This window comes from Pipistrellus kuhlii, unplaced genomic scaffold (assembly GCF_014108245.1).
Source record: "Pipistrellus kuhlii isolate mPipKuh1 unplaced genomic scaffold, mPipKuh1.p scaffold_m20_p_9, whole genome shotgun sequence".
Lineage (NCBI taxonomy): Eukaryota > Metazoa > Chordata > Mammalia > Chiroptera > Vespertilionidae > Pipistrellus > Pipistrellus kuhlii.
The window spans coordinates 40152307-40175360 of record NW_023425595.1 but is presented as its reverse complement, the minus strand read 5'-3'; the positions used below and the strand labels follow the sequence as shown (position 1 = coordinate 40175360).

At 42.0% G+C, this 23054-nt stretch overlaps 1 protein-coding gene and 1 long non-coding RNA gene across 2 annotated transcripts in view; one reads left to right on the top strand and one right to left on the bottom strand.

Annotated features, from left to right (window-relative positions):
• The window catches only part of LOC118712482 (hemicentin-1), a 98116-nt gene that overhangs the window by 29690 nt on the left and 45372 nt on the right, over window positions 1-23054 (bottom strand). Inside the window, exons 5-6 of the mRNA XM_045578026.1 lie at window positions 19826-20173; window positions 19168-19449 (exon numbers count right to left, since the gene is read on the bottom strand). Coding sequence (XP_045433982.1) covers window positions 19168-19449; window positions 19826-20173 — 630 coding nt within the window. The remainder of the gene's footprint in view (window positions 1-19167; window positions 19450-19825; window positions 20174-23054) is intronic.
• On the top strand, window positions 896-19877 carry LOC118712486. The gene is made up of 3 exons (XR_004986050.1): window positions 896-906; window positions 17096-17102; window positions 19767-19877. It is a non-coding gene; the product is annotated as an uncharacterized LOC118712486 (long non-coding RNA).

Sequence of the window (23054 nt, the reverse complement as noted above, 5' to 3'; positions counted from 1 at the left end):
ATAAAGTGCAGGCATAAAAATCGCAACAGAATCTGCTATCTGTACCCAGCCAGGCATTTATTGACTGACTTTTTTTTTTCTCCACTCCATCTGCCAAATCAAGCTATCCCTGTGCAGTTTTCAACTTTTTCCTTCTAACGCAGATTTCCAATAAACTACATCTTTTACTGCCAATATTGATCCCAAAATGTCCAGGAAAAGAAAAGTTGATGGTGAAGGCAGACAATTTAATGACAAATGGGAAAATGAATACATGTTTGTGCTTAGAGAGGGCAAACCAGTGTGTATATTGTGTTATGAGACAGTGTCGGTGATGAAAGAGTACAATATACGTCGTCATTTTGACACCAAACATAATGTTAAGTATGGCAAATATACTTTGGAAGAAAAGCATAAAATTGTTAAAGAACTAAAAGGCAAACTACAATCACAGCAGCAAATGTTTACAAAGGCTACAGCGAAAAATGATGCTGCAGTGAAAGCAAGCTTTATAGTGGCTGAAGAAATTGCCCGTACTTCAAGGTGTTTTTCAGAGGGTGCCTTTTTGAAGCAATGCATGCTAAAAGTTGTGAGCAAGTATGCCCAGACCAGATACAGAGTTTTCAAAATGTCAGTTTGTCAAGAAACACCATTGCAGATAGAGTTCAAGAACTCTCAGGAAATCTATCATCACAGCTGGCCGAACAGGCATGCAGTTATCTCGCTTTTTCACTTGCTATCGATGAAAGCACAGACAACACTGATACAGCGCAGCTGTCCATCTTTATGCGTGCTACGAAGACCGACCTCTCTGTCACTGAGGAACTTTTGGATGTAGCTGCCATGCATGGGACGACGACTGGTAGAGATATATTTGAGGCTGTGGAGAAATCTATAAATAATTTTAAATTACCCTGGGAAAAGTTGGTGGGGCTAACTACCGATGGCACACCTTCAATGTGCAGAGAAAAGAAAGGCTTGGTTGGACTAATGAAGGAAAGAATGCAAAAAAGTCACTGCCACACACCCTTGATTACTTATCATTGCGTTATCCACCAAGAGGCAATGTGTGGAAAAGTTCTGGACATGAATGACATAATGACCACAGTCATTAAAACTATTAACTTTATACGGGCACGTGGCCTGAATCATCGCCAGTTCCAGCAGTTTTTACAGGAGGTGGGTGCAGAGCATGGAGACGTGCCATACCACACAGAAGTAAGATGGCTGAGCAAGAGCGCAGTCCTCAAAAGATTTTTTGAGCTCAGAGAACAAATTGCTCTTTTCATGGAAAGTAAAGGAAAGCCCTTGCCTGAACTGTCGGATCCCGCCTGGCTATGTGATTTTGCTATGATGTGTGACATATGCGAGCATCTCGCCCAACTGAATCTGAAGCTGCAGGGACGCAAACAAGTCATCACGAAGATGTCTGACATGATCACAGCATTCCAGCGTAAACTTCAACTATGGAAGTCCCAACTGGAACAGGACAATCTTGCCCACTTTCCCGTTTGTTTGAGTATCTCAACCACTATTTCTGGTACTGCTTTTCTTTCATGTGTGGGCTATTTCTTTGTCTCCCCATGGTCTCTCTTTTCAGGATGTCTGGTTATGTGGTGTTCCTTCTCCTACATTGATTTAAAGGCACAAAATACAACACTACCAGGTACAACACAAAAGGCACTTAATAGGAATGTATTTGCGATATTAATAACCTCTAATAAAGGTGACCACTAGAGAAAGGCAAATTAGGGGATAGGAGAGAAAGAAGAAAGGTTAAAAAAAAGAGGGATAAATAAAGAGATAGAAAAAAGAAAAAAAGTAATGTCGAAATGAAGTTGGAAAACAGGGGGAAAAAGAGAGAGAGAAAGAAAGAGAGAGAGAGAGAGAGAGAGAGAGAGAGAGAGAGAGAGAGAGAGAGAGACAAGAAGCAGACAAAGAGAGAAAGGGGAAACAAACTATATATATGTGTGGAGAAAATTCCCATAGAACAACCACTAATCCCAGCAAATGCCAGCAACAATACTTGGAGATTAATACAAACTACAATATCCACTATTATTAAGCAAGGCTATGATAAACAGAAGTAAAAAACAAACAAAAACAAAGGATTTTAAAAAATACAAAGCAACAATAACAACATAGAACAAGCATAATAATTTCACTAAAAAGCATAAAAATTCACTATACAACGACATTGACGCAAACAACGACAAAAGGATAGAGAGGAGAACAGTTTTGTTTTTGTTTTTTAACTAGTTAATATCGTGTAGAGAGTGGTATTTATACACTTGGATCAGGGGGTTGGAAATTAGGTCTATAAGTATGGTGAGAGTTTTAGCAGGGGGCATACAGAAAGAATAGGGAAAAACTAAAGCCAGAAAGGGATAAGATAAACAGGAGACAAAAAGGGTAAAGCTTAGTAAGTCAGTGATAGTCTAAAGGTTGAATTGAGATAGAGTTGAATGATGCTATATAGAGATTAAAATAGAATGAAGACTAATCCCAATGTAAAATAAAGAGAAAATAAAATGGTACTGAAGAAAAAAAAAAAGAAGGAAATGGAAACAAAAAATGCAAAATAGCAGTAGTAATAATGATGATTGAGATTGAAAAATGTAATAATTGAAAAGGTAAAATCAAGTAAGGAAAAAAGAAAAAAATTTGTTTCTTAAGTAAAAGAAGTAAAAAATGAAAATAAAATAAATGATGTAAAAACTGAAAATAAAATAAAGAATAGTAAAATTAGCATAAAAATATCCAGTAGTGGTCATTCCCTTCCTCTGTTATTGTATAATATTTGGCATGCCTGATTCTTGCAGTTTCCAGCGTTCCACTGCACCTCAGTTTTTAAAGGTAGTCCTTAATTTTAAGTAGGCTATATATTAGTTATTTGTGTCCATTTATTTTTGATTAATTAAAAGTAATAAAAAAAAAAGAAAAGGAAAAAAGGGGAACAACAACAAAAAAAGGCAGTTTGTAATTCAGCCCCTAGGTGGCAGTGTTTCTGGTTTGACTTCACAGTCTTTTTGGCTACTCTAGCCTTCTTTCTCTATGGCTCTATGTTTTGTCCTGGTAGGCTGCCAGGGTGCTTGCTGGCTCCCAGACTGTCTCTTCTCGCTCCGATCCCCCATTTTCAGGAAGGCAATTTCCCCCTGCAGTCTTCCAGGATATGCTCAACTGGGCAGTCCTTCCCTAGTACCAGAAGTAAGGGGGTGAAGGGGATCAGGTACAGGGTGGGTCTGTGCCAAGGTGTCCAGATTCTTAACAATTTGTCTTGTGTCCCTTGGCATTTTAAAAAAGTCCCGATTTTTGGGAAGATTACGCCAAACCCAGCACTGGGTCTTGCAGGGCAGGATTCTCTCTGCAGCTGCAGCCTCTTTCGGTGCAGCTCCGAGCGGGGAGCTGCTCGGGCATGCAGCGGCTACAGTATATGCCAGTGCAGCGGGGACACCAGAACCCTCACGTTATCTCCACAGACTCTGACCTTTCCATGGGTGATTGAAGAACTCCCTTGAATCCACATGTTTGCGCTGATTGGGGTGTCACAGCTGCTCGACGGTCTCTTCTGCTGTGGGTTTTCTAGGCCTCAGAGAAGATCCTCCTTTCCTGGTAAGATGGCGCAGCCTTCCCTCTGAGCCTGTAGCTCCGGAAGAGGTCTCCGCCACCGCAGTGCTGGCTTCTTGGTCAGGAAATCCTGTCCAGTGGACCCTTCCTTACCTTCCTTTAGCGTTCCGCTGCCCCTTAGCTGCCAATCAATATTCCCTGAGCGAGTCAGACACTGCTTTTATCTGTTCTGAGACCAGGGTCAAAACAAGTCCGTCTGTCGGCCGCCGTTTTGTTTCCCCTCTCTTTAACCTTTTTATTTAAATTTTAATGTGTCTTCATGTGGGTCTCTACATTTTTCTAGATTACTAGTCTCTCTGCTTCTGAACTTGTGTGACTTTTTCCTTACCGAGTTAGAGAAGTTTTCTGTCATCATTTCTTCAAACAAGTTTTATATTTCTTGTTCACTTTCTTCTCTTCTAGTATGCCTATGATGCTGCTATTATTATGTTTCATGTTGTCTCATTTAAAAAAATTTTTTTTTTCTTTTTGTTGCTCTGATTGAATGTTTTTTTTCTTTTCTTCCTACTTTGTTTTCCTTCTGGCAGCCATCAGTTTATTCTTTTTATCTATGAGTTTTTTTTTGTTTCATTTTGTTTGTTTATTTGTTTTGTTTTTAGGTTACACATATAAGTAAAATCATATGGTATTTATCTTTATCTGTTCAACTTATTTCTCTTAATGCAATACTCTCTAGGTCCATCCATATTGTTCCAATTTGGATACTTCATTCTTTTTTATGACTGAGTAATATTCCATTATATGTATATACACACACCACATCTTTTTTATCCATTCATCTCTCAATGGATACCTAATTGCTTCCATGTCTTTGCTATTGTAAACAATGCTGCAATGAATCTAGGGGTGCATATATGTTTTGAATTATTATTGCTTTTGTTTTCTTCACATAAATACCCAGAAGTAAAATTCCTGAATTATGCAATGCCAGAGCTGACCAGCAGACCCTGAGTGATGGATGAATGGATTACTCTGACATAAGCTTTGATGTGAAAGAGAGGGCTAAGGGATTGCCTGGCTAAAGGAACCAGATAGCCTTGATTGCCTATCTTATTAGGCTTTTATTGTAGCATCTAAAGTTTATCTTTTAGATGTAACCAGTAGAGTAAGTAAACTTGGGAGGACACATGTGTTTGTAGTGTCCTTTAAGCAAGGACACCCAAAGATTAAGCATAAGAATTCCAGAAAACACCAGGGGTCTGCACATGCACAGACTTGTTTGGGAAGGTTAAGGAATAATTGGGGGCACCACCTTAGGCACTCCCCTAAGTTGGAACTCCAATAAACAGGGTGGGCAGCCTTCAGCACACATCCCTTTTCTTGTAATGTCCTCCTTACAAACTTTCCAACCAAGTTTCGTGTGCTCCTCAACAATGCAGTAGTTCTATTTTTAATTTAATTTTTTCCATAGTGGTTATACTAGTTTACAATCCCACCAACTGTGCATGAAGGTTCTTTTTTTATCCTATTCTTGCCAAAAGTTGTTATTTGTTGTCTTTCTGATAATTACATTCGGACAGGTGGTTTTATTTTGCATTTCCCTGATATTTGTAAGGTTGAACACTTTTTTTTGCATATGTAATATGTCTGTCATCTGTGTTTTCTTTGGAGAAATATATATGCAGATCCTCTGTGCATTTTAAAATTATATTTTTTAAATGTTGAGTGTATGATTTATGTATTTTGAATATGAACCCCTTTTTGGATATATTATTTACAAATATGTTGTCCTATTCAGTAAGTTGCCTTTTTGTCTTGCTGATAATTTTCTTCACTGCATAAAAGTTTTCCCAACACTATTTAGTAAAGAGACCTTTCCTGCTTGGTTCTCAATAATAAGAACTACACTAATTCTCCCTTATTTATGGTTTTGTTTTTCACAGTTTTAGCTATACATGGTCAACTGTAGCACAAAAATATAAAATATTATAAAAATTCCATTTAATGGAATATTTATAAAAATAAATTAATAATTTGTATATATTCAGGGTGTTCCCAAAATGTATACACACTTTAAGAGCTGATAATCAATTGATGTTTCTTTTTTTTCAGATTTAACCCATTAAAATTAATAATGTATAATATGTGTGTACACATATTTTTTTGGGATACTGAGTATATTTATTGAAGTTCTCACTGAGTTTATCTGTTCTTCTTTCAAGTTTGTTGAACATTTTGAAAATATATATTATTTATTGGTTTCAGAGAGGAAGGAAGAGGGCTATTGAGATAGAAATATCAATAATGAGAGAGAATCATCGATCAATTGCTGCATACCCCACCCTGGGGATTGAGCCCAAAACCCAGGCATGTGCCCTGACCAGGAATAGAACGGTGACCTCTTGGTTCAGAGATTGATATTCAGTCACTGAGCCATACCAGTCACACTCATTGAACATTTTTTATAACCATTGCTTTGAACTCTTTATCTGTGCATTGCTTACTTCCGGTTTACTTAATTCTTTTTCTAGGGTTTTATTTCTTTTACTTGGAATATACTTTTCTATTTTCTAATTTTGGTTGTCTCTCAGTGATTGTTTTCATGAATTGGGTAAAGCTCCCAGTCTTAGAGTGGCCTTGTGTAGTAGTTTCCCCTTTGTAGACCCTGTGTACCAGGCGTCTTTGGCCAGCTGTCTGGAGCTGGACGTGGCATGGGTTGCACATAGACTTTGGGGCATGTTGCACCAGGGCCAATTTGATAAGCCAGTTGGAGCTGGAGCTAGAGCTGGTTGAAGTGCTAGGGGCAGGTTGTGCCAGAGCCTGGACCTGTAGCTGAAGTGGGCATGGTCTGTGGGCAGGCTAAGAGACAAGCCTCAGAGGCAGGAGTTGTAGTTGGAGCTAGCTCCAATGGCTGGTAGTCCTTGGAGGAAAGGTTCAGAGCTGAAGCCAGAGTGGATATGAGCCACTGAGAGTCCTGGGGCAAGCAGGGACGATTGGAATTCCTAAGAGCAAGCTTCTCTGGAGCCCAGAGCTATGTCTGAAGAGGGCATGGGCTATGGAAATTCTTGGAAGCATGCCACAGGGCTGAGGTAGGTCTGGGACTAGGGATGTACTAGGACAGCCTTGATGGGCCATCTAGAATTCCTGAACTATACTCTTGCTTGCACAGTCAAGGTGGACAGAGAATGCAACAAATAATGTTTCCTGGTACCCCTGACAGAATGGGATATTGGGCTAGCACATAAAGTCTTTATTAGTTACTTGGCTTTTACCTTCATGGTGCTCACAGGCTAGTAGAGGGGACAGCTTTCAAAGGGAATAGTTCCAATGTACAATAGTTCAATGTCATAATAGATTTTATCTAAACAAACAAATAAACAAAACAAAAACAATCCCACAAAAGAAGGAGAGAGTAATTGTTGGACTAAAACTCCATGAGGGCAAGGATCCTGTCTATTTGGTCACAGTGCCTAAAATATAACATTAGTTAATGTACTAGAAGCCCTGTGCATGAATTTGTGAACCAGTGGGCTCCCTCGACCTGGCCTGAATCCTCTCATAATCCAAGACTCCTCAGGGGATGTTGGAGAGCCAGTTTCAGCCTGATCACCATAGGCCAGGCCGAGGGACCCTACCGTTGGAGGGCTCCATGGTGTGTTTGGCCTGTCTTGCCCAGTCCCCATCGGCTGGACCTCAGCAACAAGCAAACCTACCTGTCATAGTGACTGGTCTAATGGTCAAATGAATGGTCAGATGCTTATTAGGTTTTTATTATGTAGGACTAGAGTCCCGGTGCATGAAATTCGTGCACAGGGGCAGGGAGGGCTTTATCCCTCAGCTCAGCCTGCACCCTCTCCAATCTGGGATCCCTCAAGGGATATCCGACTGCCCTCTCACAATCCAGGACTGCTGGCTTTCAACTGCTTGCCTGCCTAGCTTCATGATTGCTTCTTGGTAGGGTTATGTTCCAAGATACATCATGGAGCAGTTGTGGGGTGGGGAGCATTGAGGAGTGTTGCAGCAGAGAGTGTTGTGAGGTTGGAAGCTTCGCTGAGCATCATGGGGTGGTGGGGCTTTGGGGGCACCATGGGGCATCAGACATCACTCTGATTGCAGGCTAGGCCAGGGACCCTACTCAGACAATTTTGTGTGCTGGGCCTCTAGTCTATATATATAAAAGGTAAGCAACAGGAACAATGTAATGATCAGAACAACCAAAACGACTGGTTGCTATGATGCCCACTGCAGCAGTCAAGTGCCCTGATTAAGGCCACAATTGGGCCTCCCCTCCCTGTCTCCCAGGGCCCATCCTCCAGCCAGCCCCACCCCTGATTGGCCCCTTCCACCTGATCTGGGCCAGGGCTGGCTGGCCAACCTTCTGTATCTTCTCTCTCTACCTCCCCCCTGCCAGCCCAGCCCTGATTAGCCCCCATTGGGGATGGGGGGGGGGCCTGGCTGGACCCCACCCATGCACAAATTCATGCACCAGACCTCTAGTTGTTCTATAAAGTCTCAGGAAGAGTTGGAAGATGATGTGGCAGTTAGAACTTCCATTTAATAAACTACACTTTGAATCTTTCAATGTTTTGCATGGAACAAAAGCTAAATGCTTGTTCAGGCTGCCTTAATCAAGCTCTTCATGGTGGGCCCAGAAGGGAGCTCCATTGCTAGGAAAGCCCCATGCATCCCCCCTGGCTTACCTCTTGTACTCCAGGATAGCTTGTTTTCACTCTCAAACAGCTCACTGGACTTGAACAGACCTGTGGACTTCATGCCCTAGTCAGTGGTCAGCAAACTGCAGCTTGTGAGGCACATGCGGCTCTTTGGCCCCTTGAGTGTTGCTGTTCCACAAAATACCATGTGTGGGCACTCACGTACAGTGTAATGGAAACTTAGTGGCCTGGAGAAAACCAAGATGGCAGCATAGGTAAACACCTAAACTGGTTCTTTGCACAACAATTTCAAAACTACAACTAAAAGACAAAACGTCTATTACCCAGAACTACGGAAAAGATGGTTGAGTGGAAGTTCTACAACTAGAAGGAAAGAGAAAAGAGCATTGAGATGTGCACAAGTGCTGAAAGACTGAGGTCTGGAGATGTGCGAATCGGGCTGGTGGCAGGTGATTGTGTGTGCTGCTTTTTTCAACCCGAAGGGAGACAAGCTCCAGATTACTCTGAACTCCAGTTTCTGGGGAGGTCCTGGGGACCCAAACTCCTATGGAGAGAAGCTGGACTGTCTGCCATCGGGTCAGGAAGTGAGGGAGGCTTTCTTGCAGAGGTGCGTATAGCAATCATTGTTTACTGTGCTGGGGCATAAGACATGGGACTTGGAAATGCGGAGACACAGAGACAGTTGACTGGCAGCCATTGCCGTTTGCCACCCCCTTCAGTTACTTCCTGAGATCCCACCTTGCACAATCTACAAACCCACACAAGCTCCACACAGCGGCTTTTGCAGCCTAACCTAACAAACTGCAGCTCTGGTCAGATAGCTCCAAAGCCTCCAAACTCCAAGCAAAGGGGAGAAAACTGTAGTTCTTGCTGTAGCTCCTGCTGGGTGGCCTCAGACCGTAGCTGACCTGAACCCTATTGGAGATCCAGAAGCCAGTGTATCTAGTAGTCAGTGTGAGACAGCACCAGAGTTCAACTACTCACATCCATAAGTGACACATTCAAGAGGCAGACTCAGTGAGCACCAAAGCCCCACTGAAGCAAGTTCTTCCCCATAAGCACCAAAACCCCACTGAAGCAAGTTCTTCCCCATGTCTCCAGCTCAGCAGTTCTTCCATTATAGACACAGCAGGTCCTCACAACCAATTGGCCTAGAGGTCAATTCCTCTCACTGTACCAACAGCAATCAAAGCTTAACTACACCAAGATTCTGCACTCAGCCCACAAAGGGGTGCACCAATAGTGTCCACCTCAGGTGAAAGGGGAGGCTGAACCACTGATCACCTACCACAGAAGACTACTCCATCAACACAGGGAAGCAGCAAAATGCAGAGACAAAGAAACATGTCACGGATGAAAGAAATGGAGGAAAGAAAATTATTGGACATAGAGTTCCAAACCACATTTATAAGGTTACTCAAGAATCTTCTAAAAACCACAGAGAAATTTAGTGAAACCTTCAAGGACCTTAATGAGAATGCCAAAAAAATGGGAAAGGACAATCAGAAATTAAGCATACACTATCTGAAACAAAGAATATACAGAATTCAACTGTAGATTAAAGGACCCTAAGGATCCAACCAAAGATCTGAAATATGAGGAAACAAAAAACATCCAACCAGAAAAAGAAAAAGAAAAAAAGAATTAAAAAATATGAAGATAGGAGCCTCTGGGACAACTTTAAGTGTACCAAAATCCGAATTATTGTGGTGTCAGAAGAAGAGAGAGAGCAAAATATTGAAAACCTGTTAGAAAAAATAATGACAGAAAACTTTCCCTACCTGGTGAAAGAAATAGACTTACAAGTCCAAGAAACATTCCAAACAAGAGGAATCCAATGTAGACCATATCAAGAAACATTACAATTATTATTATTATTTAAAATATATTTTATTGATTTTTTTGCCCTCCTCCCTCCCTTCCATGCATACCCTCCCTCCCCAGAGTTTTATGTCCATTGGTTGTACTTATATGCATGTATACAAGTCCTTCGGTAGATCTATTATCTCCCCCAGATCTTCATTATAATTAAAATCCCAATGGCAAAAGACAAAGAGAGAATCTTGAAAGCAGCAATAGAAAAACAGTTAGTTACCTACAAGGGAGCACCCGTAGGACTGTCAGCTGATTTCTCCACAGAAACTATGCAGGCCAGAAGGTAGTGGCAAGAAATACTCACGGTGGTGAATAGCAAGAACCTACAACCAAGATTACTCTACCCAGCAAAGCTATCATTCAGAATTGAAAGTCAGAAAAAAGAGCTTCACAGACAAGAAAAAGCTAAAGGAGTTCATCATGGCCAAACCAGGATTATATGAAATGCTGAATGGTATTTTTTAATAAGAGGAAGAAAAAGATAAAGATAAAAATTATGAACAACAAAATGACAACAAATACATACCTACCAACATGTAAATCTAAAAATCAAGTGAATAAAAAAATCTGATGAATAGAATGGACTGATGAATATAATAGAATCAGGGACATAGAAAGGGAGTGGACTGACAATTCTCAGGGGAAAGGGGTGTGAGGGGGTGTGGGAAGAGATTGAACAAAAATCTTACACCTATGGATGAAGACAGTGACGGGGTCAGGGCATGGGGTGGGGTGGGGAATCAGGTGAAGGGGAGCTATGGGGGGTTAAAAAGAGGAACGCCTGTAATAATCTGAACAATAATGATTTATTTTTTAAAAAAATAAGTAAAAGAAAGAAAGAAACAGAGAGAGAGAGAGAGAGAGAGAGAGAGAGAGAGAGAGAGAGAGAGAGAGAGAGAGAGAGAAACTTAGAAACTTTGTGGTCAGTTTTCCGCTCTCAAGAGAAATTTCAATTGTTGTACTGTTGATATTTGGCTCTGTTGACTAATGAGTTTTCCCACCATTGCCCTAGGTATCCATGACATTGGTGGCTGCGGTGGTGGTGGTGGCTGTGGCTATGGCAGCTTTTGTGATTGCAGCCTTGTCAGTGGTTGTGGCTTCTATGGTGGTGGCCATATCCCCTGACGTTTCGGTGGCAGCAAGCTCATTGGCAGAGGCTTCGGCAATAGCAGTGGTGGTATAGGTGGCTGAGAAGGCATCCAGGAATTTCCTCCTTTTTTAACAAGAGGAAATAAGTTTGTTCTTAGTTCAGAAAAGAAATTATTTTCTCAGGGTTGTTTACTACAAATTCAACCTTGAGAATTAATCCAAGTAAAGAGACTTCTGGGCATTGCATTCTTGGCATACTCAACAAGAATATGCAAGGCAGAGCTGGGACTACCATGTTTCCCCGAAAATAAGACATCCTCCAAAAATAAGACCTAGCGCATGGAAGGATAAGACATCCCCTGAAAATAAAACCTAGCGCAACTTTGGGAGAAAAAATTAATATAAGACACTGTCTTATTTTCGGGGAAACAGGGTAGTATAGCCAAGTGAAACACCCAGGATGCACAATTTAATTAGGCATTTACTCTCAGTGTCATGTAGGAACAGGGGCAACATTTTTATTTTATTATTATTATTTTAAAATATATTTTATTGATTTTTTTTTTTTTTACTGGAGATTGAGCTTCCACCTTGGGCATATGCCCAGACCTAAAATCAAAATAGTGACATCTTGGTGTATGAGGCCATGCTCTACAAACTGAGCCACACTGGCCAGAGGTAATCTTATTTCCTGGGGAAGAGACATATAATACTAAAATGAGTATTACTTATTGGTAGTCAATTTAAGACTTCATAAATGAGTGCTTCATACGCCTTATGCATGTTTGGTATATCATGAATATTGGGCTTTCCATCAATTTTCCACCCTTTTTTTTTTTATCTTCCTCCTTTTCCTCTCACAACATTAATAATGATGATGATGGTAATAATAACTGCCTTTCATTTAATGACTTTGTGTTGGTATAAGGCAAGGATGTTTTACGTATAAATAAAATATATCTATCTATCTATGTATTTTTTAAAAATATATTTCATTGATTTTTTTACAGAGAGGAAGAAAGAGGGAAAGTCTGAAACATCCATGAGAGAGAAACATCGATCAGCTGCCTCCTGCACATCCCCTACTGGGGCTGTGCCTGCAACCAAGGTACACACCCCTTGACCGGAATTGAGCCTGGGACCTTTCAGTCCCCAGGCTGACACTCTATCCACTGAGCCAAACTCATTTCGGCTAAAGTATAACTTTTTAACCACACAGGGGTTCTACAAATAAAGTTTATTTTCTATACTTTATGGTTGTGGTATTAGAGTCTCATTGATGTGACTTCTTCTTCACTGATTTTGATCTTGTTCCTAAGCAGAAAGGTGAAGAATGGATACCTGTGAGAAGGGATGATTGTATACTGGGGCAGTGGGGGGGGGGAGGGGAAGAATACCTTTACCTGGTTTTGTGCCGGTTTTTGAGACTGTTGATTAAATAATGCCCAGTGGTGATGAAAGTCAGCAGTGTCAGAAGTGCCAAAGCTATACCCATTATGATGGTTGTCGTACTGTTGGGCTTAACAACTGCAATATAGATGTTGCACTATCAGTTTCCCTGGAGAGAATTGTTCCCACATTCACTTCCTGCTCAGTGAATTCCCAATCATTTCCCTCTAAGAGGAATACATTGTGGATCCTCCATCTATCTCTATTTCCCTTTCAAAATATTGCTAATTAGTACATGCAAGCCTTCATTCAAATATTTCTTACTCAGCTTATTTGCTTAGAAAATAAATGTAAGCAAATAAATTCAGTTCTTCCATGAAAGTGTAGCAATGTAACAGTATGAACAGAATGGAGTGTTGAGCAAAGAGTAGGTCAGGGAGGTAACCTATGGGATTTATTCAAGGTTGAAGCTGGTAGCCTGGGACAGCATGAAATAATCAAGGGACTAGAGGTCTCTAGGTAGCTGACAATCTCGTGAAAACAGAGATAAAGTATAAGTTGGAAGAATTTGAAGTTGTGCTAAAACAGTGAGATATTGGGGTTTAATGTTTTAGAACTGAAACATGGATCAAGCCCACGGTTTGACACCGGCAGTGGGCAATTGAAGTGAAGTGGGTTTCTGTTCCTATTCCTGGAACACTTGCTGCCTTTCCCTTTACCATTCTTATTGGACAATTTCTTTTAAAAATATTTTTATTGATTTCAGAGAGGAAGGGAGAGGGAGAGATAGAAACATCAGTGATGAGAGTCATTGATTCATAGTCTCCTGTATGCTCCCATTGAGGATGGAGCCCACAACCTGGTGAAATCCTGACCTCTTGGCTCATAGGTCCATGCTCAAATACTGAGGCACACCGGCTGGGCCTTACTGGACAACTTCTACTTACTCTTCAGTCAGCAGGTACAATATTATCTCAGAGAAGCTGATGTCGAGAAAAAGTGCCTAAAACACAGAACTAAGGCAAAAACAAATTTATGTCTCTTTAATATCATGCGAAAACATCTAGTAAAGTTATCTAAGGACGATCTGACTTAGGGGAATAAAGCTTTGTTATGGTTTTATTGACCTATAGAATATTAACTTAGCAGTATTATTTTAGGATTGCTTTTTTTCCCCCCACTGATTTTTGAACCAGCCTTATTATGCATTCTTTCTCTCACGTTCAAGCTAGTTAAAATTATGGCACTGATTTCTATGAAAATTATGATTTTGATGTTTTGAAAATTTCACTTTGCCTTCTTCTCCTCTACTTTCCATAATCTATTTGTCCTTTGTATTTTCATGGTACCCTGTGCTTGTTCCATTCATTGTATTATATAAACTGAGTTTAAGTCAGTCAAAGAATATGTATTGAACAGACACAGAGCATCAAAGAATATGTATTGAATTCAACTTAGGTGCCACATACAGTGACAGGTGTGAGTAAGACTGTGGTGAACAAGAAATAGTGGGAGATGATTCAAATTAGAGGACGAATGAGGATGAGTAGCCTGTATCACAACTTAAAACTTAGTCATATGGAATTTTCTCCAAGGAGGCTGCAGAGAGCATCAGGGGCCAGGCTCCCAGTCTCACTGCGACCCACAGGCAAACCCGCCCTGGATCCCATATGTACGTGTGACCCAAGGACACAGCCCTTAGTCCACTTACTTAAGTAAACAGCAGCAACAGAGAGAGGTGTGAGTATCTGCAGCTAAGCGAACAGCCGGGGACCCACCTGCCTCTAGCTGGCAGCTGCGGGACTGAGCTACTGGAACAAGACGCCTCTGCTACCATGACAGCCACTCCCTGGGCACAGCACCAGCTTGGAGAGGGTTTATAAAGTTCTCCTTGGGAGGAGGCTGCAGGGAGGGGTAGCGGCTAGGCGCCAAGCCTCACCACCATCTGGACTCACCAAGGCCTGGGCCAGAACCCATGTGCACCTTGCCCCAGTCTGTATTAGCCCCCAGAGGTCATAATGCAGACCCACATGCCTGCAACAGACACAGTCCACGCCTCTGTGCACCTGGCAGGCACCCAGCCTGAACCCGTACACCTGACGGGACCCAGCCTGGACACTGTACCACCGTAGTGTGACCATCAGTGACCTGCAGGATTCTTGCCTCAGCCGCATACTCATCCACTGCCACCTCTACTGGGCTGCGACCATAGCTCTAGAGCCCAGATGCTCAGCTCCACCACCAGGGCTTGTGGGCAGAAACTGCACTGAAGGCCTGGAGGTACATGTAGCACCCCCCCCCCCCCCCCGACCTGGACCTATTGAACTAGTGGCCTGATGAGAAGAACATTGGTGGGTGAGATGGGAGGGCCTGGGACTGAGAGAGGAGGCCTCGAGGGCACTGGCTGTGGAGACTTCGGAGTGGGTGCAGCAGTGGAAGCCTGGGCTAAATTTCCTGCATAGAGTAGTGCTAGCACCCTGCCATTGTGGAGTCTGGGAAGCTCCTTGTACTTGTTCCCTGTACTATATTGAGCAGTGGGTATCCTATATAATAAAGATGTAATATGCAAATGGTCGTTATGCCTTGATGTGTAATGACCGACTGTGTAATGACCAGATCATGAATCAGCAAGAGGGTGGGGCAGTGAGCTACAAGCAGGTGGTGGAGAGCTACAGGAGGGGCAAGGCAGCAAGCTAAGGGGACACAATGGGAGCTACAGGAGGGTGGGACAGCAGCAGAGAGCTACTGGAGGGCAGCAGTGAGCTACTGGCACACCTATTTGTGCACAGGGCTACTATCAATAGTAGAATGATAAAAAAGAACCATGCTTCCCATCTTGAAGAAACTTACTGCATACTGAAAACCACTGATAATAAATACAAATGCACAAGGAAACATATGCATAATTGCATCTGTTTTATTACCAATATTGTAAAAGAGAATAATCTTGAAACCTAATTCAACTGGGGGGAACAATAAAAGAAAGACTCTCTAAAAAAAGTAATACTTTATCCAAAACTAGAGAGCAAGTAGGAGGTATCCAGATGAAGAGTAAAAAGAATAGTTCAAAAGCTACCACATAGAAATGGGATTCATTGATCTTGGGAACACACTTATTTATGCAGTCATATTCATATAGGAAATGTAAAAGTTTGAGTTTAAGTGGAGAAAAGTGGAGTTAAAGTGAAATCCTACGTAATTTGCCCTCTCCCTAGTTCTGAAACTTTATCCCAGTTCATCTCTCTTTCTCTGAAAATAGTTCTGGGCTAGGAGACTAGGAACTTGAGCTTGGTTCAGATTGACAAATGGCCATAGACAAGTTCTAGTTCCCTTTGTACATGTCAGTTTCTTCTGACTTTCTCTGGGGATATATGAGGATATTGTAATGGCAGGTACACATTATTTTCATCGCCCTTTTAACCTCTTTCCAGAGACTGTGGTTACTAGATGAATGGCCCTTAGTTCAGATGAGGCTTTGATGGATCTCAACATACAAATGTGGAGGTAGGAGTTCAATAAAATTGAGTTTTTCTCTATAATAGAAATAAATAATTCAGTGTGTATATATGAGAGTGTAAGGCACAGTTCAGGAAAGAAAGGGAAAAGCAATGAAGAGTGAGTATGGATGGAAAAGAGGGATATAGAACTAGGGACATAGCAGAATTTTGTTGTGACCCCACCATGTCACCCTATCATTTTGTAAATAAGTTCTGCTAAGAAGAAAGCCAAAATAGAGTGTTCCAGTCAGAGGAAGCAGCAAGTGTGGTGACCCGATGTAAGACAAAGCTTGGTGCCTTTGATGACCTGGTCAAAGCCAGAGTGACCAGGACTCAGAGAAAGAGCAATTAACTGGGATGAAGTTTGCAAGCCAACAAGAGAAAATTACATAGATCTTCACTTTGACTCCACCTCTCTCCACTTGGTCTCATGGCCATTTCTGTACTTGTCATCACCTGGAATAGTTCCACATCTGATTTATACTCAAACGTTTAGATTTCCAATGTGAACATGGCTGCATATGGTCGTGTGTTCCTCTTCTATTTTTAAAAAAATAAAATATGAGCCAAAGAGAAGCAAATTTTAAAAATGCAAACACCAGAATATAAAATAGATATAAAGACTGCTGAAAACAGCTGTGATCCATAGAAGCCATGTGGGAGAAAGTGAAGAAAGGTGTAAGAATGGTGAGAAGAGTATGCAATGGAAAATATCAGGAAGCAGTAGGAAAAATATCCTTACTGAGCATGAGGGGAGTGCATTAAAGATCAAAATTTACATGTTTGTAACAAATGGTTTAGGAACTGAGGTGTACATCCTAGATACATTTTTGCTTAGGGCATGAGATATGCAAATATCCACGCACATGAGCAATGTTGGTAAGAAGAAGCCTGTCTCTGTGGCAGCAGTTGAATGAGAGAATCAGCGAGACTATACTGGCCTTCCTGACTTAAGAAACTTGTGGAAATAGGTGGTCCAGGAAAATACAATGCATGCAATATTGGGTAAAACAATAACACTGGCAGAGCAACAGTAGAAAGATTACTAGTACACATAGAAAAAGATAATTATGATTTACTAGAAAATTCAGCCATAGAATAGATAAATATTATAGCCATAAATTTAAAACCTATTATGAATAATAACCTCTCTGAAGAAGTATCACAAAGCAGAAATACATAAATTTAAGAAAAATGTGGCAAGACAACAGCACCTAGCAGATATTAAAAAAAAACAAAAAAAACTGAAATATATCCTATATAATAAAAGCCTTGCTGGCATCATGCCCTCGCTTAACACCCTCAACAACGTCATCACAAGATGGCCACCACAAGAGGGCCACCACAAGATGGCCACTCACACAGTGGAGCAGGGCCTGGTGGCTGCTCCACAGAGTGAGGCCTGGGGTCCTGTGGCTCTGCGTAGCATGGAGGAGGCAGGTCCCAGTGGAGGAGGTGGGTTGTAGCAGGGGAGGGTAGTTGTGGGTGATCAGGCTGGCAGGAGAGGGCAGTTGGGGGCAATTGTGCTGGCAGGGGAGGGTAGTTGGGAGCAATCAGGCTGGCAGGCAGGCGATTAGTTAGGAGCCAGTGGTTCGGATTGTTAGAGGAATGTCTGACTGCCCTGTAGGATCGGGCCTAAACCAGCAGTCAGACATCCACTGAGCCGCCCAGGTTGAAGAGGGTGCAGGCCAGGTTGAGGTACAACCCTCAACCCCCCTGCCTCGTGCACCAATTTTGTGCACGGGGCCTATAGAACATATATATATATATATATATAAGTCCTCAGGTTATGTTAGACTTGATATACATCATTTCGTGGGTACCTCACCATCTCCCATTTATTTATTTTAAAAAATTTCCATCATTTTGACGTATGAACATGTGTGTTTTATGTTTTTTATTATTTATTTACCACAAGTAAGTTCAGGAATTGTTATCTTACTTAAATTTTTTTTTTTTTTTTTACTGTTTCACTTCATTACTCCTGTGTTTGTGCTCTATGTGTGTGAGGTAGGTGCTTATGTAGGTAGGTTCCAACTTATGGTGAAAATCACATTACGTTGTACCATAGGAATGTATCACTGACATAACCCGAGGACCTAGTGTATATATCTCAAGATATATCACAATCCATAACTGCATGTCAGCAGGAAGTTGATCTGCATCTAGGCTCATAGTATTTTTTCAATAGGCCATCTAAATAGAGGAGAATACAGCAAGGTTTAGGGAGCTCAGGCCAGGTGGCATAGTTGGTTGTAGCTTTATACAGTAGACCAAAGGGTGTGGGTTTGGTTCCCAGTCAGGTCACATACCTAGGTTGCAGGTTCAATCTTGGGGCTGGATATATGTGTGGGAGGCAACCAATTGATGTTTCTCATTCACATTGATGTTTCTCACTCTGTCTCTCTAAAAATCAATAAATGTATCATATTCATAGGTAAAGTTTTAAGAAAAAATGGCTGAGGAGAAACGTATAAAATGAGAAGCATGAGAGATTAACCTATTGGAGGGCTAGTAATGAGAAAGTCTGAAACTGCTTTTTTGGTGAAGAGTGCTATGGTTTGCATGTCTATGTCCCCTCAAAATTCATATGTTGAATCCCAATGCCCGATGTGAGGTCGTGAGCTCATTGACGGGATTAGTGTCCTTATAAAAGAGACCACCCTGCAACCCCCTCACGTTCCCTATCCCTTCTACCAGTGAAGACACATGGAGAGGTTGGCTGTCACAGCCTGGAAGAGGGTTTTTACCAGAACCTGACTATGCTGACACCCTGATATTGAACTCTCAGACTCATTTTTGTTGTTTATAAGCTATCCAGCCTGTGGTAATTTGTTATACCAGCCTGAAAAGATTAAGGTATGAAGGTCCTATTCCATGGAGAGGTTAAGTAGGTAAAGACCGGGAAATTGTCAGGAAAGGATGAAAGAAGGTAGAAAAAACAGGGGAGGGGGAGGGAGTTGGGTCTTGTCAACGAGACTGCTGTGGATGTGATGAAGAGAACAGAACCAAGCTCATGTGCTTATAGCTGCCACCACTATGGAGTGTGAGCATCAAGCCCATTTTGGGGGCACAGTGAGGGGAGAGGGAGAACTGACCTGCTATGGACAATTGCTCTTCCTTTTTCTGATTCAGAACAGGGTTCCAGACAGAACATGTCAGATTCTTCTGAGAAGTTTCACTGAGGAGCAGTGATATTTTTACATGGAACAAGCCACTTTTGTCCTGTGTGTGAGTCTCAGACTCAGCTGGAATTTCTCTTCCCTCAGAGTCCATCCATTGGATCTTTGGCTGAGGGAACCAGCCCTCTGACTTGCACTCTAATCGGACTTGTTGCGATTCAGTGACTTCCATGTGGAACTGAGGATATGAGCCAAGAGCTAGGAACAGGAAGAGAGAGAAGTCAGGTCCTATACTTATTACACACACATCTTTCCCCTGCTTCTCAAGAGTTTTTGCTGCTGACTGGATCTCAGAATAGGAAACTGAGGCTTTGGGGAAATCTTAGCAACAAAGGATGGAACCAACAGAAATGGCCCCTGCCTATTGCTTGACTCCCACTGGGAGTCTCTTTACTATCCTTTCCTTAGACCCAAGCAGGATATATGAGGTAATGGGGTGAATAGAAGTAGTAGCCATCTACATTTCTCCTATGACTTCTTTATATTTCACTGGAAAATTGGATCAGAGGGAGTAGCCCACCCCAGAATAAACTCACCCCTGTGGGGTGTCAGGGCAAGAAATGTGGGCCATTACCTGCCACTTTCAGCTCAATCACTGCATCACTGTAGAAGGAACCATTTTTGAATGCACAGCAATACTGCCCATTGTCAGAAGGCTGCACATTGATGATCCTCAGAACCACTATCCCCTTATGCATGACATTTTTCACAAGCTCTGCCCTCCCTAAATACTTCTCCATGGCTTCCTCAGGCTTGTCCCTCCCATCCTCATACAGGTACACCACTTGGGAGGGCAGGGATCTGCTCCATCTTATTTCCATATTTTTAACATCTTGAGGAGGCAAGAGGAAGCAGGGCAGCTCAGCTTCACCACCCAGCATGGCCACCAAGGGTTCATGAGGCCCCTGGACTTGGAATACTCCTAAAAACAGAATAGAGATGGAGTCAGAGTGGGCAGATGAAGTGGGATTGACTGCGTATACATTTGGCTATTTCCATTGTAACTAACTCTTGGGTCAAGGTCTGAAAGTGGATAGTTGCTGGGTCATGGGGATCTCTTTTCCGACCTGAATATTCAGATAGCTAGGAGGATGCAGAAGATGTTAGCCACAGGAGGTCTAGGCTAGCTAAAATTAGGCAAGGGCAAAAAATTTGAGGATGCACTCACTTGGGGGTACAAGTGCACAGTACACAAAATCCTGAGAGCAAGTGGATCTTTAAAATTTGTGCCCTAGGCTCCTCATTTGACTCACCCTGTGGGGAGGGACCCAAGGAATGCAATCACAGGAGATGGGTAATAGACATGTTAATCCCCTTAGGTCAGGTGCTGACCTCTGGATGGAGAGTTGGATAACTGTATTGAGAAAGAATCTGAAGCAGCTCAGTGGAAAAGATATTTGAGATTCATTAATAATGTTTGCCATGAGCGTGCGATGAGAAAACTGGGGCATACAAACTAGTTTTTGCCAATATTAGTCTACATAATCTTGAGGCTCTAAGAACTTATACTTACCATATGGGCACTTTCATTTTCTCTCAATCTTTATCCCACCAAATGTCCATTTATACTTAGGTGTACACACACACACACACACACACACACACACACACACAGAGGCTTGGACCAGGAGATACAAGTAAAATGCCTAGTACACTTCCTGGTACTTAGTTAAGTGGAATAAAGTTATCTTTTTTACTTTTCCAGGATCTCATAGCATTTGTATTTTTGTCAAACTTCTGGTTCCATCTTCCCTCTTTTTTTTTTCCCCTTCCCCTTACATAATAGAGAATCAGAGACTCATATAAGGATTCCTACCTACACCCATTATGAACATCTGGAGGCAGAGGTAGAGTGAGATGAAGTTGCCATGATAAATTGGAGAGACTCTCTGCCACCTCAGGTCATGGAGGAAGGGTGATCCCCAGGCACTGTGCTGGTGACTCATTGGAAAAGGAGGCAAACACTGTAATAGGAGAGAGAGAAGAAAAGAGAATTCTGAGTCAAGGGGCAGAGAAAGAAATGAAGGCAGAAATCTGTCTCTTGGGCAGGGAAGGGGAACATTTCACCTATGGGAGTAAGGTGAGGAGCAGAATAAGTTTCTTGCTTTTTTCCCCTACAAGTTTGGGATTTTTGATTTTACAGGGCACTCATGGCTTCAATCACCTACTACATGCTCATTCCCAAATGTACATCATCTGACACAATGTCTGGTAGTGGCAGGACCCTGATTCTATAGGGACCAGGAGCTAAGGGCTCTCTCTGCCTTGGACCAATAGAAAAAAATAGGTGGCTTCTATCATTTCCCACCCCACTACCTCACCTGTCTGGCCAAGGCAGGCTTATGATATCCCATTCTAGTAGCAGTAGTGAGGAAAGTATTGTAACATGCATCAGCTACTACAAAATCCTGGAATTTAGTGGGTCTGACCGTGAAGTTTGCTGCCCAAGGCCTAGAGCTCAGAAATCTTGCTACTCAAGATAGTCTACAGAAAGCTGGCTCAAAGAATGGGAGGAAGGTATTCTAAAGGTCATGTGTTTTTTTTTAGGGGGAGATAATGCACTTTTTCTGTGGGGTAATGGATCCTGAGCTGGTAGAGGCATGTGGTATATAATTGTGCAGGGTCTTAAGGAACATGGAAGCACTATAGAGATGGAGCATATATTATCTCTCCATGGACTAGGCAGCACTTCTCCTGGCACAGAGAGAACATGGTGTTTTTTTTTTGGGGGGGGGGGGGGGCAAAATGTACTAAACTGAAAAAAAAATTAGGCTATGTGGGCTTCATGGGAAAAATGATTTTCTTTATATTATATAATTTTAAGAATAAAGAAATAGAATTTATTAAAAAGATATGTGCCCCCCCCCCCCAAAAAAAATGTACCCAGCCAGTTTGTAGGGCATCATCACATCATCATGTTCATTGAAAGGTTGCTGGTTCAGTTCTTGCTCAGGACACATGTCTGGGATGCAGGCTCAATCCCCAGAGGGGTGAGTAGGAGGCAGCCAATTGGTGTTTTTCTCCTCTGGATAATATTCTCTCTCTCTCTCTCTCTCTCTCTCTCTCTCTCTCTCTCTCTCTCTCTCCCTCCCTCCCTCCCTCCCTTTCCCTCTCCCTCTCCCTCTCCCTCTCCCTCTCCCTCTCCCTCTCCCCTCCTCCCTCTCCTTCCCCTCTCCCTCTCCCTCTTCCTCTCTCTCTCTCTCTCTCTCTCTCTCTCTCTCTCTCTCTCTCTCTCTCTCTCTCTCTGCAAAAAAACAAAAACAAAACAAAAACATATATTATAAAGAAATATGTTAAATATAAATGTAGAAGGAATAGCTCTAAAAAGCTTAAGGTTTTCAAAAATGCTTTATTGTTTAAAGTATTACATATGTCTCCTTTATTCTCCATTGACCTCTCACCAGCAGTTCCCATCCCCCAGCCATGTCCTCACCCCCTACTCTCTGTGACCTTGTGTTATGCTTATATGCGTGAATACAAGTCCTTTGGTTGCTCTCTTACTTCCTTCCCCACCCAACTTCCCCTGCCTTCTCTCATAGTTTGGATGGTCTGTTCAATGCTTCTATGTCTCTGGATCTATTTTGTTCATCAGTTTATGTTGTTCATTATATTGCACAAATGAGTGAGATCATGTGATATTGATCTTTCTCCAACTGCCTTAATTTGCTTGGCAAAATGCTCTCTAGGTCCATCCATGCTGTTGCAAATAAGAGTTCATTCTTTTTTTTTTTTTTTTTTTTACAAAAGCATAGTATTCTACAGTTTTGTAATCCACTTGTCTGTTGATGGGTATTTAGGCTGTT